Source organism: Podarcis muralis, chromosome 2, assembly GCF_964188315.1.
Source record: "Podarcis muralis chromosome 2, rPodMur119.hap1.1, whole genome shotgun sequence".
Classification (NCBI taxonomy): Eukaryota; Metazoa; Chordata; class Lepidosauria; order Squamata; family Lacertidae; genus Podarcis; species Podarcis muralis.
In genome coordinates this window covers 123673191-123690325 of record NC_135656.1, presented here as the reverse complement: position 1 = coordinate 123690325, position 17135 = coordinate 123673191, and the positions used below count along the sequence as shown (strand labels likewise).

General features: G+C 46.4%; 2 protein-coding genes across 3 annotated transcripts; both read right to left on the bottom strand.

Moving 5' to 3' along the window:
• Nucleotides 1-5053, bottom strand: LOC144326645 (uncharacterized). Of its 2 annotated transcripts, XM_077923275.1 has the most exons (3): nt 4929-5053; nt 3021-3098; nt 1-2145 (listed from the first exon to the last, which is right to left on the bottom strand). In XM_077923275.1, exon 3 carries the CDS (start codon nt 1986-1988, stop codon nt 294-296), a length of 1695 nt encoding a protein of 564 aa, XP_077779401.1. In that variant the 5' UTR covers nt 1989-2145; nt 3021-3098; nt 4929-5053; the 3' UTR covers nt 1-293. The 2 variants fall into 2 exon arrangements, with proteins under 2 accessions (XP_077779401.1, XP_077779400.1); XM_077923274.1 differs by lacking the exon at nt 4929-5053 and having other exon boundaries at nt 3021-3282.
• Nucleotides 5054-14475: 9422 nt separating this feature from the next.
• On the bottom strand, nt 14476-17135 carry LOC144326842 (vomeronasal type-2 receptor 26-like). The gene is made up of 2 exons (XM_077923695.1): nt 17067-17135; nt 14476-15584 (listed from the first exon to the last, which is right to left on the bottom strand). Exons 1-2 carry the CDS (start codon nt 17133-17135, stop codon nt 14664-14666), a joined length of 990 nt encoding a protein of 329 aa, XP_077779821.1. The 3' UTR covers nt 14476-14663.

Genomic DNA, 17135 nt, shown 5'->3' with positions numbered 1-17135 from the left:
TTGCCAACCTGACCAGTAAAGCTTTACTCTCAACGAATTGGGTAAGGTATATATTTTTAACACAAATCGGTAACCGGATACCGTGGTCAATGGCATTAAAAGAAACTGAGAGATCCAGCAGAACCAGGAAACAGCTTTTACCTTTGTCCCTCACCTGCCAGAGATAATCAACCAGTGCCAACAAGGCGGTCTCAGTCTGATGGCAGGGCCTGACACTCAACTGGAAGAAATGCAGTCCAAATGGTCCATATCCTCCAGATATGCCTGGATTTATTCTGCAACCAAACATACATTTAAATTGTTTTTCCCCTGTGAGTTTGCTGATGTCTTCTAAGCGTTCCACTTCTAGTGAAGCTTCCCCCACAATCCATGCATTTAAAAGGTTTCTCCCTTGTGTGAATTTGTAGATGTGCATTAAGGCTCGAACTCTGACCGAAGCATTTTCCACACTCCATGCATTTATATGGTTTCTCTCCTGTATGAGAAAATTGATGCATTCTTAGCGAATGTGTATGACGGAAGTATTTTCCACACTCCATGCATTCAAACGGTTTCTGCCCTGTGTGAATTCGTTGATGTCTTCTAAGCGTTCCACTTCTAGTGAAGCTTCTCCCACAATCCATGCATTTAAATGGTTTCTGCCCTGTGTGAGTTTGTTGATGGTTTTTCAGGTGTCCACTCAAAGAGAAGCTCTTTCCACACTCTATGCATTTAAATGGTTTTTCCCCTGTGTGAGTTCGTTGATGGTATTTAAGGTATCCACTCTGACTGAAGCTCTTTCCACACTCTATGCATTTAAATGGTTTTTCCCCTGTGTGAGTTCGTTGATGGTATTTAAGGTTTCCACGCTGACTGAAGCTCTTTCCACACTCCATGCATTTAAATGGCTTTTCCCCTGTGTGAGTTTGTTGATGCTTTTTAAGGATTCCACTCTCTGTGAAGCTCTTTCCACACTCTATGCATTTAAATGGTTCCTCCCCTGTGTGAGTCCATTGATGTTTTCTAAGGTTTCCACTCCGACTGAAGCTCTTTCCACACTCTATGCATTTAAATGGTTTTCCCCCTGTGTGAGTTCGCTGATGTTTTTTAAGCTGTCCTCTCCGAGAGAAGCTCTTTCCGCACTCCATACATCTGAATGGTTTCTCTCCAGTGTGAGTTTGATGATGGGCATTAAGGTGATTACTCAAAAGGAAGCTCTTTCCACGCTCAAAACATTTATATGGTTTTCCCCCTGTATGAGTACATTGATGCATTATTAGTGATTCTCTATGACGGAAGCTTGTTCCACACTCCATGCATTCAAATGGTTTCTGCCCTGTGTGAGTTCGTTGATGGTTTTTAAGGTGTCCACTCCGAGAGAAGCTCTTTCCACACTCTGTGCATTTAAATGGCTTTTCCCCTGTGTGAGTTCGTTGATGGTATTTAAGGATTCCACTCTGACTGAAGCACTTCCCACACTCTATGCATTTAAATGGTTTCCCCCCTGTGTGAGTTCGTTGATGTTTTCTAAGTGTTCCACTATCGATGAAGCACTTCCCACACTCTATGCATTTAAATGGTTTTCCCCCTGTGTGACTTCGCTGATGTCTTTTAAGCTGTCCACTCTGAGAGAAGCTCTTTCCGCACTCCATACATCTGAATCGTTTCTCTCCCGTGTGAGTTTGATGATGTGCATTAAGTTGATTACTCAAAAGGAAGCTCTTCCCACACTCCATACATTTAAATGGTTTCTCTCCCGTGTGAGTTCGCATATGTATATAGAGGTTTCCACTCTGTGTGAAGCATTTTCCACACTCAAAACATTTATATGGTTTCTCCCCTGTATGAGTATATTGATGCCTTCTTAGCGATTGTCCATGACGGAAGCATGTTCCACACTCCATGCATTTAAATGGTTTTTCCCCTGTGTGAGTTCCTTGATGTTTTGTAGGAGTTCCACTCCCACAGATGTCCTTGCCACAATCCATACCTTTAAGCGGTATCTCCATTGTTTCAGTTCATTGATGTGAACTAAGTGTGTTCATTGACTGAATCACGTTGTTTATTCCATATATTGAAATGGTTTATTTGTGATTCCTAATGAAAGTACAGATTGCTCTGACTGTCCTTTCTATCGCTTGCTTCCGAGTAGGGGGAAAGGAAATCCTGTAAAGAAGAGAACAAAGGAATATAACACACATCAAGTGCCTTTGGTACCTTCTCTTAATTTAACATCTCCTACACTCTTCCTTTTTCTATGTTCCTATTTTTTAGGAAATGAAATAATGTCAGAGAATAGTAATGCATCATCAACTTTTAATCATGATCAAGTATCGTTAATAATGCAGCATGATCCTAGATACACTGGTTCTCTTGAATTGCCAATTTAAATACAGAGGTTCCTCACCGGAAAGGGAGCTTCTCTCTCTCCCTAATCCTGCTATTTATTTCTCCGGTTCAGAATTCCCAATGACAATTTTGTCCTAATCACTAAAATGTTTGGTTGCAAGTTTCTTTGGGTTGACCTGGTAAACTAAAGGGACTAACAAATTCAATCAATTGTAATAATGGACTACAGGAACCCCTGAATTTCAGTAGCAATCTTCCTGTTCCCTTAAATCCCAAAGACATGAGAATAAATATAGTGGTTAATACTGGGACTCTGGAGGAATGGAGAGGAGGAGTGGGATGTAGTTATCTCTGCGTAAAGGTAAAAAAGAAAAGAAAAAGGTATCTCTGCCTACAACCTGCCTAGCAATGGGCAGGGAAGGGCGGACTGGAGGCAATGTCTCTCCACAGAAACATGGGTAAATGGGTGAAATTGCAGAAGACAAGCCAAAAGTGGGTCATCTTCTCGATCCAGCAGGGCTTTTGATATGTTTTAACGTAGTGAGTCTGACCAAAGTGCAGGAGGCAGTGGAAGACAGGAGTGCCTGGCGTGCTCTGGTCCAGGGGGGTCACAAAGAGTCGTACACGACTAAACGACTAAACAACAACAACAAACGTAGTGAAATGTCTCACTGCATACTCAAAGGGCTTACCTCTCAATTTCCCCTTCACATTTCTGTGTTTTTCTTTTTCTAGCAAGATGTGTTTAGACTTGTGAATCAGAGTCTCTCCTGTGTGGAACAAATAAAAGAGACGTGCCGTTTATGTCATACGTGACTGTCAAAGTCTTCAGGAACATTTAGCTTTTGAATCAAAAACAACAAAGTTCCTGGTGGCCCATTGGAGGCTAATAAGCCTATAATGGCCTAAAACTTTGTGGACAACAGGAGAATGCTGCGAATTGCGGGCCAGGAAAGCTCACGCCACCATTAACCTGTGAATTTCTTGGTGGGTTTTGCTTAGTTGTTTTGGAATTCCCAACACAATATCAGTTCATCAAATGTTACGGACAAAATTACAGCATTGCTATAAAAAAATGATCCCACCCACTCCCTTTCTCTCACACACAGTGTTTGTAGATATGGGAATCTCAAACACCTCGCCAGTAATAATGGCAATAACTGGTTTGCATCTGCACATGTCTGTGTGGAAAGCCTCCGGTCACAGGCATTGTCTATCATGATAATGCGCCTTTTGCCCTTGAAGCACCCCAAACTGGGAAGGTGCATGCATTTACTGTCTTTGGGTGCCGATGGATTGTGTCTCAGCTCTGACATTGCCTAAACAAGAAAAAAGTTATAGAAAGGCTGTCCATTTGTAAATTACAGTGGTACCTCATGTTAGGAACTTAATTCTTTCTGGAGGTCTGTTCTTAACCTGAAACTGTTCTTAACCTGTGGACTCTTGGCACCCTTCCCAGGAAAAGGGGAATGAGAACGGTTCAGCATGTCCAAAGATGTTGCAACTGAATGAGATAAAAGTCAGTTCTCAGGCCTGCTCTGACAGAGCCTATTCATTAGCCTTTTGAAGCCTTCTCGTGCTGATAAAAGAATAACATTTTGCCTATGTACCAGCATCTTGTGAGAATCCACAGAAAAGCTGTAGCTGTGGATTTTTAGAAGACAAAAGGAATTTTGGACAGTTTTGAGGCCTGGGGTGATTACTGAGGGGTGTGTGACTTCGGTCCTAGGTGGGGTCACCTGTCCTCACCTTCCTTCAGTACCACTTTAGCTAATGGGGCCTCCCACTGCCACCGCACGATTTCTGTTCTCATCCTGAAGCAAAGTTCTTAACCCGAGGTGCTATTTCTGGGTTAGCAGAGTCTGTAACCTGAAGCGTCTGTAACCCAAGGTATATACAAATCCTGAAAGAATTTCCATAGTACCTCCAGTCATTTTTTTTTTAATAGTGCACTACATTATCACTGTCAATTAACCATGCAGTGGAATTGACACTTAAAACTGAAATCCAGGGAGAGGCAAACGAGTTTCTGTCCTTTCGTGGAAGAGGATTCCAGATGCAAAGACCCCCTCTGGACAGCCCTCTCTCCTTCCTCTCAAGAGCTTCCTGCCCTTTCCTCTCCTCTCCAGCTGGACCAAAGGCCTGGCTTGGTGTAACCCAGCAGCAGCAGCAGCAGCAGCAGCAGCAGCAGAGTCCCGCTTCTGGAGCCCCCAGCAGCAGCTGGCTGGCCTGGGGGTGGGGGAAGGAGAGTCCAGCTTCCGGGAAGGAGGGGAGGGTGGGGAATTGGACCCCCTCCCAATTTCAGAGACCCCTCTCCCCAAGACAGGTTTCTGGGCAGGAAGGAAAAGCCAAGGCAGCGTCTCCGGAGATTCCCCCGCCAGCGCCCAAGTGGGAGACCTCCCTTCCAAAGGGCAGCGTCTCTTTCTCCCTCTGCACCCCTTTGCCAATGCTGGACGGGGCTTTCCTCCCCCAGGGATGCTTCCCTCCTTCCTCCCCATGTTCCTCTGCCCCCTCCCTCCCTAGTCTGTCCTGCGCCCAGAGACCCCCTTGGCACGGCTCACCCCTCGCCTGCGCGCAGAATCCCTCTCGAGCGCACCGACCTCTCCATCCGGAGGAGCCTCCCAAGACGAGCAGGGAGGGGGGAGGAGGAGGTAAGAGACGGCAGTGGGTGAGGGAGGGGTCTCTTCCCAGGCCTCTCTAGGCATCGCGGCTCTCTCGCTTCCGTAACCCCTTCCATGGACTCTCTTTCTCTCCAGCCGAAAGAGGCGCGCCTCGCCACACGCGCGCAGCCACCAGCGCCCCGAGGGATTCCTGCCGGGGGAAACGGGGACGCGTCCCGAGAGTCCTGTTTGGGGATGGGGGCTCTCATAGGGACGCCCTTGGTGGACTTCTCATTTCCATTCCCACAAAGGTGCCCAAGGGGTGCAGGGCAGCTAAGCATCGCTTGGCTGGCGAGATTGGAGGGATGGTAGTAGTAGTAATAATAATAATAATAACAACAACAACAACAACAACAACAACAACAACAACAACAACAGCAACAATAGTAATAATTTTATTGTTTGTAGGCCGCCCACCTCACTTGGTTTCCCCAGCCACTCTGAGCGCCTCCCAACAAAAAATAGTAAAAACACATTACAACATCAAAACTAGAAACTTCCCCGAACAGGGCTTACCTTCAAAAAGTTGTGTAATTTTTTATCTCCTTGACATCAACAAAATTGCCTGTGATGTGCAAACAGTAGCTCCCTCCTTTACAGCCAAGGGGAAGTTCCCAAGCACCCGAACTAGATAGAGGTGGACAATGGGGGAGCTGTTTATATCTACACAGATTCTAGTCTGTGTTCCCCACAGAGAACTTGATCTTTGGGAGCCAATGCCTTCGAATGGACTCTCAGCCCCAGAAAACCGAACTGCAAGGACTTTGCCTATGGTGATTTTGTTGCCTCTGGGACATTGGAGTAACCAACGACTGGGAAGGGCCAGTTTCACACTGGTTTCACACTGCAGGGCTGCACAAAACCCCAAGTTGGGATCACACCAGGCCTCAGAGGTGCCGGGGGGGTGTGTGTGTGTGTCACCAAGGACGTGAGACTTCTGAAAACCAATGACCCTCTGCATCCCCTAGGCCACGCATCACCAAAGTCCATTTTGGGGGTCTAATCAACAACTTCAGTCCTAAAAAAGGTCAACAACTTTGGTCGGCCATTCCACATGTTCACTTCATCAAATCTGGCCCTCTTTGAAAGACGTTTGGGCACTCCTGTCCGAGGCACGTTGGCCCAACCCCTTTGTAGACAGAGCAAGATCTTCTTTCCTCCTGGGACCAAAACTCATATCCGACCGTTGAACAAGGTGGCCAGGGAAGCTCCCTACCCCAACTGCTGGATCTGTGCACATGCACCAAGTCACCCAAAGCAAGGCCTGCCTCTGGTAGCAGTGGCTGTGACCTGGGGCCAATACTACAGGGGAGACATCACTTCCTGGAACCTGACAGCCCTGAACCTCACCCATCAATACCTGTATTTGAAGGGACCCACTAAAGGACCCCTTTGCCACCTCTTCACAGGGGAGGGAACCCCTGTTGGGAAAAGCACCTGTGACGTCAACCTTGACCTAACCTGTTTCCCCGAAAGTAAGACATCCCCTGAAAATAAGACCTACTTCCAGTTTTGCCTCCCGCTGTAATATAAGGCCCTCCCCAAATATAAGGCCTCCCTGATAATAAGGCCACCCCAGAATATAAGGCCCCCGAAGCTACCATAAGGTGTCTCCTCTGGACTGTAGTGGCGGGCGCCGCTGCGCAACTCACTGATTAGCCGCAGCAGAGCCGGAGCTGTTCAGACAGTGTGAAGTCTCTTTAAATCAGAGAGCCCACGCCGACACCAGGACAAGCTGGCGCTGTGGCATCTGAATATAGACTGCATTTTTAATCAAGGTCTATATTGACTTATATTTTGATCAGGTTCAAAAAGTCTAAAAAGGGCTTGAATTCATAAAAGTTTCATGCCAGGCAGACCAGCTGCTTAAGAAAACACTGGCAATGTTTTCCTCCTAGACAAGGGGCCCCCTTGATTTATAGCAGAAAACAATTCTCAAAGTCGTAAAAGCTGGAATTACAGGCTGAAGACCAAGGTTACACAGACCCTACATAATTAAGAGTGGGTAAACAGTAAAATGATACCCTGGGCCTCTCTTAAACTTGAGCCACAGGACAAAAGGCCAAGAGCACACGGAAAACTAAACAACTGGCTGGAGAAGGAGGGGAGTGTAAACAGGGGAATAGACTTTTTCCTTCACTTTTATTTTGAGGCTGTAAACTGTTCCTTCCTTTTACTTTGAGGAGATTTATCCTTCTAAAAAGCTATATATGTTATGTATGAAATATGCTGGCTTAAATGTAATTATGCAAAGGATTTAAGAAATGCTAGATTCTTATTTCATATAGTTGTAAGAGTTGTATTTAAGTCAGCTCCCCTGCAAGACAGAAAGACGCCAGCGGGCACTTATGACAGATGGCTGTCGGGCCTTTGTTTAAAGACCTCCAAAAGGAGATATTTCATTGATGATGCATGAGAATATGAACCCAAGGTCTCTGACATCTGTTCAAGATAAAAATTTAAGATTAACCGTTTGTTTTAGAAGGCAGTAGGGCAAGGAGGGCAGGAGGTGAGCTGGTAATTAAGATTCCTTGTTGAGACACATGTAAAGATATATTAATACTTGTTTGTCAATTATAAATGGAAGGAAATATAGCTCTTTGTCTCCCATAAAAGGCAATAGGAAATGAGTGTATTTTTGTGATTGGTCATAGCAATCAGCCAATAGGAAATCCAACCAGGCTGGTTGGGCAGATGCAGCCACAAGAGGAGCAAAGGGGGCTGGATTAAGGAAATATAAGTGCTGGCCATAATGGCAGGAGGCAGGCCAGAGCTTGGTAATCATATACCACTGTGCCTCACATTTATTTGTCTGACAAATAAATTATTATTTTAATTTCTCTGTTGCTGCGTTGAATATTTCATTCCAGCTAAGCGTTAACCACAAGCAGGGTGCTACATTTTATGGTGCCTGCGACTCGGATCAGTGGTCTGCTGGAACGCAGCCCCTTCGCCTTACTGGACGGGGTACAAGACAGAGGACCACACTGCCTACCCAGCGCGCAATGGAAAAATTTTTTCCAGGGGAACGCAGCAGTCTCGTCTGTCTGATACCCTGCCCACCGACGGCGACGGACCGGGGGGAAACGGAACCAGCTAAGGGTAAGTGCACTAAAGGGTTTTGGCCCTCCAATTAATTGGGAGGAAGAGAAGTCCTGATCAAACTTCTGCGTCTCAGTAAAGGGGAACTGAGTACGCTAGGTGGCTGGGTACATCAGATGGTGATCTGGTGTAGGGCAAAAGGGAAGATTGGGAGGTAGAGTGTGGTTGAAGTATCTAGCGCATTGCATGTGTGAGAAAGTACAATGTGTAACTGACCTAAGTGTGGAGTGAGTACTACTTCGTTTCCCAGTAAGGTGTGTGTGTGAGTGACTGAGTGGATACTTCACAGGGCCATACAATGGGAGTTGGGGGTTCAAAGGGGGGAAATACACCTCTTGAATGTATGTTAAATAATTTTAAGAAAGCCTTCTCAGGGGCATATGGAGTCAAAATGACGCCAGGGCGCTTGAGAACGTTATGTGAACTAGAATGGCCAAAACAAAATACTGAATGGCCATCTCAGGGAACCTTTGATATAAATTTAGTAAGCAAACTTTGGTCTAACATCACCAAAGAAACTGGAGGGTGCCCAGAACAATTTTCATATATAGATTCCTGGCTGAGCACATTAAATAAAAATCCTCCATGGATAAGGGAATGCAAAGTCCAACGATGCAAATTATTGGCTGTAAAAGCCGAAGCTAGGAAAGGAATCTTGCCAAATAAACTCAAACCCATTTTTGAGGGACCAGAGGAAGAGGTGTTTCCACCTCCACTCTATGCTCCACATCGAAGGGAGCCTAATTCAAACCCTCCACCAGTTGTAACCCCAAGGCAAGAAAGTGGAACGAATAATGGGGGTAGAGACACAGAACTTGACTCCTTGATAGATTATGATAAATATCTTCAGGAGGCATTGGAGTCCTATAATGAAGCCCAAGCAGAAGTGGTTATTCCATCTGTGAGTCCCAGTAGAACTCCATCTACAGTCTCTTTTAGTGGAACAACTGATTGCCTACCCCAAACCCCTGTACATCCAAGTCCTAGAGAATTATTACAGAAGTTACAGGGAGACCTTAATCGGTCAGCAAGCAATACAGCCAGGCGTATTAAGCTGTTAAAAGAACGCCTTGGGACAAATACCATCCCCTATGATTTGAGGCCCCTAGAGCAAAGTGAAGAAAAAGGTCACGTAGTAGCCCCTCTCAGAAGAGTATTTGATGCACTTGAGGAGCCTGTGCTGGTTAATGGGCAACCTGGACCACGGCCACCTCGAACTTCGACCCTGCAATGTATTCCATTCACAACTACAGTCTGATGAATTGGAAAACGCCCCATCTTTCGCAGAAAAACCTCAGACTATGATGGACTTCGTGACCTCAATAGTAAATACTCATAGTCCTACTTGGACAGATTGTCGCCAGCTCCTGAATACTCTCTTCACCACTGAGGAAAGGAGAGACATAATTGAAAAGGCACAGATATATTTGCGTGAGCAGGCCAGAGTGGGAAATATTTATAATATTGACCGTCATCTCCAAGACAACTTTCCCTTGGAAGATCCTAATTGGGATCCAAACAATGCAATTCACCTGGCCAGGCTTACCACCTACCGCCAGACGCTTGTGCAAGGTATCTGCAGGGCATGCCAGAAGCCCACTAATATGTCTAAAGTCTCAGGAGGGTAGATGTGTTACCCATAACACTGTTTCGTGTTCGGTGTGCACCCACAAAAGACTTAAGTTGTCACCTTTTGAGCTCCTGTATGGGAGGCCGCCCTCCTTTGTTCAGGATATTCCAACTGACCTCAAACAAATAGGAGACCATGTGACACAGGGACAAGTGCAATCTCTCTCCCGTGTTTTTGTCTCTCTCCCGTGTTTGTTTGTTTTTTTATCTTAACAGGTGGGCCCTCAAGCACACGCCGTGCAGCATTGCTGAGCAGATTCATCAGCTCCAGGCTGGCATAGCATATGGGTGAAAGAGTGGAGACGTGATCCACTTGCACCTAAGTGGCGTGGACCTTACACCGTCTTGCTCTCTACTCCAACAGCGGTGAAGGTAGCTGAGGTGACCCCCTGGATTCATCACTCCCGTTTGAAGAAGTCCGAAGGCAGTTGGACGTGCAAAGGTGACCCCTCTAATCCTTTAAAACTGACTCTCTCCAAAAACCCCTGTATCTAGCCCTACGGGGAACGGGCTAGGTCACGGGCAACATTAGACGACCGGCCTGCTGCAGCCACAATCTGGAAGCTGGCTGACCTGCGCACGCCTGAAGCTTGAGGAGCATCTGAACCAGCGATTGTGAAAGGGAAGATTCTCTTATACAATTGATTGACTGCCCCCTTGTGGAACAATTATCAGAGATATTACACATTGGGGATCCTTGGGATATATGTTTTGGTCTTGGTGGTTCCCCATTTCTGTCACTGGGGGAATTATATTGGGACTAATAGTTTTATGCTATCACAATAAGGTAATCTTTTGTGGAAGGAATGCATATGCTAGACATCAACATGATTTTATTATTAATCCTGATCCCTTGGGAAGGGGAAGGGTCCTTGAATCTGACCAAATTTGCTAAATATGGATTCAGCCATGACCACAATATGTGGGTAGGTTTAGCTGAAATGGTAGCCAATGTTGCAAATAGGACCAATTGCCTTGTTTGCTCTCTTGGGCCAGATGATTCAGAGGGAGGTATGCCCTTATTACCGATACCATTAGATGCCATTGGTATGGTAAGCGAAATGCCACACCAAACAGAAATACAGAATTTCCCCGGATGGAACTCAACTAAACCATTACGAGTTATACCTGTACAAGGGGAATTCTGTGTACATAAATCATCAGATGCAGCTGATTCTACTATGATAGGCTCTTCTCATTGTCACTATACTTGGGATTATATTAAGAATAGTCATACCTGGGCACACGGTACTACCTATCGAACTTGGAATACCTTGCCCTGTGCACCTCCTTTTATTCATGCATGGAAAGTGGTATGGAACACAACTGTGACAGAAAAAGGCAATCTAACATACTGCGCTGTGAACTCTCTGCCTCTTTTGATATTTTCGCCTTCTGTACTCCACGTACCAAAAACCTCAGACCCGATGGTTGTGGTGGATATGTGGAGAATGGGCATACAAGAAACTCCCTTCCAAATGGAGTGGGACTTGTTTCCTGGGATGGGTATTACCACCAATGTGGATTTGCCCACTAGTTCAGCTAAGCGAACACGAAGGAATGCTGATATTTCTCGTATAGCAGGAGGAAGTACCCAAAGTTGGAGCGGTACTGATGATTGGCCGCCAGAGCGCATTATAGCCTATTATGATCCTGCCTCCTGGAATCCTGGTGAGCTCATACAAGGGGCACGGGATCCTATTTATAATCTAAACAGAATAATTCAATTACAAGCAGTAGAGGAACTTGTAACCAATGCAACGGCCCAGAGTTTGAGACTTATTGCACAACAGTTGGATGAAAGTAGAGCCCCATTTTGCAGCTGAAAATGGGAATGGATTATGTACTTGCCAAGCAGGGAGGTCTATGTGGAGTCTTGAACTTGACAGGGAATGCCTGTTGCTTTAACATTTCTGATAATGGTGAGGCAATCCGTGTGTTGGCCACAAGGAAGGATGGGATATGGGATGGCTCACCAATTGGTTACCTAATGTCACAGGACTCAAAGGGATACTATTGTCTTGCTTGTTTTTCTTGACAGTAGTGGTAATGGTTTTATGTATGATGCCATGTATCATTTCATGTTTTAGAAGTACAATTAGCAAGATGGTTTCAAATGAAACTTTACCTCATATCATGGCCCTATACAGAGCCTTACCTCAGGAATGTGGCATAAGATCAAGCTATCAAGGACCTTGGTGTGAAGCAAGGTCCTTGAGCTTGAAAGGGGGGAATGTGGCATCTGAATATAGACTGCATTTTTAATCAAGGTCTATATTGACTTATATTTTGATCAGGTTCAAAAAGTCTAAAAAGGGCTTGAATTCATAAAAGTTTCATGCCAGGCAGACCAGCTGCTTAAGAAAACACTGGCAATGTTTTCCTCCTAGACAAGGGGCCCCCTTGATTTATAGCAGAAAACAATTCTCAAAGTCGTAAAAGCTGGAATTACAGGCTGAAGACCAAGGTTACACAGACCCTACATAATTAAGAGTGGGTAAACAGTAAAATGATACCCTGGGCCTCTCTTAAACTTGAGCCACAGGACAAAAGGCCAAGAGCACACGGAAAACTAAACAACTGGCTGGAGAAGGAGGGGAGTGTAAACAGGGGAATAGACTTTTTCCTTCACTTTTATTTTGAGGCTGTAAACTGTTCCTTCCTTTTACTTTGAGGAGATTTATCCTTCTAAAAAGCTATATATGTTATGTATGAAATATGCTGGCTTAAATGTAATTATGCAAAGGATTTAAGAAATGCTAGATTCTTATTTCATATAGTTGTAAGAGTTGTATTTAAGTCAGCTCCCCTGCAAGACAGAAAGACGCCAGCGGGCACTTATGACAGATGGCTGTCGGGCCTTTGTTTAAAGACCTCCAAAAGGAGATATTTCATTGATGATGCATGAGAATATGAACCCAAGGTCTCTGACATCTGTTCAAGATAAAAATTTAAGATTAACCGTTTGTTTTAGAAGGCAGTAGGGCAAGGAGGGCAGGAGGTGAGCTGGTAATTAAGATTCCTTGTTGAGACACATGTAAAGATATATTAATACTTGTTTGTCAATTATAAATGGAAGGAAATATAGCTCTTTGTCTCCCATAAAAGGCAATAGGAAATGAGTGTATTTTTGTGATTGGTCATAGCAATCAGCCAATAGGAAATCCAACCAGGCTGGTTGGGCAGATGCAGCCACAAGAGGAGCAAAGGGGGCTGGATTAAGGAAATATAAGTGCTGGCCATAATGGCAGGAGGCAGGCCAGAGCTTGGTAATCATATACCACTGTGCCTCACATTTATTTGTCTGACAAATAAATTATTATTTTAATTTCTCTGTTGCTGCGTTGAATATTTCATTCCAGCTAAGCGTTAACCACAAGCAGGGTGCTACAGCGCCTGCTGCTCGCTCTGCCCTGACGGAGTCTGGCTGACTCACATTTAGACAGTGAGTGAGTCGTGCGGGGCAGGAGTCGTGCACATTGTACCGTATACAGGTAATAAATTTCCTTTTTTTTTGTTCAACAATAAATGTGTACCGTATTCTTCTTCATGGGAAAATAAGACACCCCCTGAAAATAAGACCTATTGCATCTTTGGGAGCTAAAATAAATATAAGACACTGTCTTATTTTCGGGGAAACAGACTGAGCACAGGGCAAGTGACTGTCGCTGACTTCACTCAGTCTAGGACTTACCCAGACCTTACCCTTGCCAACTGGCAGCCAGATTACCCCAAAGCCACGCTCCTCCAAGCCTTTGCTTCTGGGCACTGAGCATATACCTGGACTAGCCCCCACATGTCTGGGTCTTGCTTTGTGGGATATATTATCCCTTGATTATGGAAGGGCGACAGAGGAATTAAAGAGATCAAAAGACCCTGTCGGACCTGTCTGATGTGGCTGCAAATGGAGAAACTGGGGGACATTTAAATGCCATAGAGAGACCCGAGACTACAAGAGACTAGGGCCCTGCAGGACTTGACATCTTTCCACAGGGCCTGCAAGACAGAGCTGTTCCACCTGGCCTTTGGTTTGGACTCAGTCTGACCCTTATGTTTCCCCTCCCTGTATGATTTTGATCCATGGGCTGCTTTTAAAATGAGGCTGCTATATTCAAATGAGCCCTATATTCTAAACAATGCTTGATTAACCTGGAGGTAGGCTGTATGACTTGGGACGCGGGTGGCGCTGTGGGTAAAAGCCTCAGCGCCTAGGGCTTGCCGATCGAAAGGTCGGCGGTTCGAATCCCCGCGGTGGGGTGCGCTCCCACTGCTCGGTCCCAGCGCCTGCCAACCTAGCAGTTCGAAAACACCCCCGGGTGCAAGTAGATAAATAGGGACCGCTTTCTAGCGGGAAGGTAAACGGCGTTTCCGTGTGCGGCTCTGGCTCGCCAGAGAAGCGATGTCACGCTGGCCATGTGACCCGGAAGTGTCTCCGGACAGCGCTGGCCCCCGGCCTCTTGAGTGAGATGGGCGCACAACCCTAGAGTCTGGCAAGACTGGCCCGTACGGGCAGGGGTACCTTTACCTTTACCTTTTTAGGCTGTATGAATTGTGTAATGATTTGTAATGATTTGTTGGGTCTCTGAACCGTAATAAAGATTGATTGATTGAATATGTACTGTAAGCCGCCCAGAGTGGCTGGAGAAATAAATAAATAAATAAATAAATAAATAAATAAATAAATAGACGTAGTAGTGGTATTAGTTGTATTATCAGAATCCCATACGACTTTTAAAGATATCCCTATGTACCCAGTTTAATATCATTTTCTTCTAATTTAGCTAAGTACATTTTGTACTTTAGTAATTCAGTTTGCAACTTCTTAAACAGCTTATGAAATCCTGCTATGGGTCATGAACAGTTTAACTCCAGTTGAGATTGTGGCTGGGACTTCCAACTGTACAATTTTATGATATCCGTAGAGCTAAGGATCAAATGCCATGTTTAGTTTTTTCTTGTCAGGTGCTCCCTCATGTTCAGATCAGGCCTCAATATAATAATGTAACATTTGGGAATGAAGATGCAGCCCAGGAGCCCAGCACTGGAGGCCAAGATAGAGAAGATCTGAACGGCCACCATGAATTTCCCCTTGGTGCTCAGGTAGGTGGGCACAAAGGACACCCAAACACTGCAGAAGACCAGCATGCTGAAGGTGATCAGCTTGGCCTCATTGAATGCCCCAGGCAGATTCCTTGCTAAGAAAGCCACTGTGAAGCAGATGGCAGCCAGGAAGCCCATGTAGCCAAGAGAACCATAAAACATGGCAACAGACCCTTCGTTGCATTGGACAATGATCTCTCCAAGCTGGGAGCTGAGGTCAAAGTCTGGGAATGGAGGAGAGATCCCCAGCCAGATGGTGCAGATGAGAAGTTGGACACTGGAGCAGGAAATGACAATGGAGTGGGCCAAACTCTTCCCCAGCCATCTCCTCACCTTGTTCCCTGGCTTAGTAGCCAGGAAGGCCAGAACCACAGTGATGGTTTTTGCCAAGACAGAAGAAACAGCAGCTGAGAAGATGATGCAGAAGGCTGTTTGACGGAGAAGACAGGTCACATTCCTTGGCTTTCCAATGAAGAGGAAGGAGGACAAAAAGGAGAGCAGCAGAGAGATGAGGAGGATGTAGGAGAGGTCCCTGTTGTTGGCTTTGACTATGGGAGTTTCTTTGTATTTAGTGAAGATTCCTAACACAAAGCCTGTGGTTAAGGATAAGAGGAGGGCAAGGGAAGCCAGGAGGCTCCCCAAACTTTCTTCATAGGAAAGGAAGGTAGATATTTTGGGGACACATTGATGTCTATCCTCATTTGGATGCTGATCTTCTGGACATTTGGTGCAGTCATCAGCATCTGCAGAGAGGAAAACACACTTCTGTATACAGTGGTGCCTCGCAAGACGAAATTAATTCGTTCCACGAGTTTTTTCTTCTTGCGAGTTTTTCGTCTTGCGAAGCACGGTTTCCCATAGGAATGCATTGAAAATCAATTAATGCGTTCCTAGGGAAACCGCCTTCAGACCAGGTCCGGGGACAGTCTGTTCCCTGACCTCTTCTGAAGGCTGGGGGGGGGGGGACACAAGGGCTTTTCTTCCCACCGCCAGCCTTCAGAAGGCTGTTCTGAAGGCTGGCGGTAGGAAGAAAAGCCCTTCTCCCCCCACCGGACTTCAAAAGAGCTGCGGGAAGTCCGGAGGGGGTCCAAGGGATTCCCTCACTGCCGCCTGCGTTTAAAAGGACTCTGGGGAAAGCAGCGAAGCGCGCTGCTTTCCCCGAGCGCTTCTAAAGGTGGGCGGCGGTGAGGGAATCCCTTGGACCCCTCCGGACTTCCCGCAGCTCTTTTGAAGTCCGGCGAGGGTCCAAGGGATTCCCTCCCAGCCGCCCGCGTTTAAAAGCACTCCGGGGAAAGCAACAAAGCGCGCTGCGCTTTGCTGCTTTCCCCGGAGTGCTTTTAAAGGCGGGGGCTGGGAGGGAATCCCAAGGACCCCCGCCGGACTTCCCGATGCTCGGGGAAAGCAGCGCGCTTCGCTGCTTTCCCCAGAGTGCTTTTAAACGCCGGCGGCGGTGACCATGCCCCGCCCCGTCCCCGCCGGCCGGCATCGGGGCATGGTCCCGATGGCGGGCGGCGGGGGGAGGCGTTCCCGCCTGCCCCTGGCATCGAGGCATCGTTCCGAAGCCCGGCGGCGGCGGGAGGAGCTGTCCCCGCCCCGCCGCCAGCCTTCGGAGGAGGTCCGAGGACAGCGGGGAAGACGCGCTGCGCTTCCCCGCTGTCCCGGAGATTTCCCTATGGGCTTTCGTCTTGCGAAGCAAGCCCATAGGGAAATTCGTTTTGCGAAGCGCCTCCAAAACGGAAAACCCTTTCGTCTAGCGGGTTTTCCGTCTTGCGAGGCGTTCGTCTTGCGGGGCACCACTGTACTAACATCAGTCACACACCTGAAATTTGGTGAACCCAACACACCCTGGCTCTCTTGCCCACTTTCCCCTCACTCATCAAGAGAGTCCCCAGGACGAGATTACCTGACATGTACTCCCTGCAACATTGGAGGTGTCCTTTGAATGCCTTTGAATACTATTTGCTGGAGATCACATGGGGTGGGGGGTGGGAGGGCTGTTCTTTCTCTGCAACAAGGCCTTTCTTATGTCCTTAAGTTTTCTTAGGAGTTACTTTTTATTGATGGATGGATGGATTTGGAAGATGTTCTACCTATCCATCAGTAAAGCTGTACTAGAAACCGAAATGATGAATGGGAAAACAGCAATATAAAAACCATAACACAAAATTCTGTAGAGGAGCTACCATAATAAAATCCTGAAATTTTTTACATGGACAGTAAGATTTCCTGGAGCTATGGGGACATTACAGGGTGGCAAGAGGTGAACCCTCCTTGAAGAGTGCATTTCCAGCGCTCTAGATTCAGGTAGGTAGCCAT

Bases quoted from the DNA above. Each gene is read 5' to 3' on its own strand.
- LOC144326842 (XM_077923695.1), bottom strand. From the start codon at position 17,135: ATGGCTACCTACCTGAATCTAGAGCGCTGGAAATGCACTCTTCAAGGA. The intron at 15,585-17,066 runs GTAATGTCCCCA...CACTGTATACAG, and splicing joins GGTTCACCTCTTGCCACCCT to AAGTGTGTTTTCCTCTCTGC.
- LOC144326645 (XM_077923275.1), bottom strand. From the start codon at position 1,988: ATGGAGATACCGCTTAAAGGTATGGATTGTGGCAAGGACATCTGTGGG.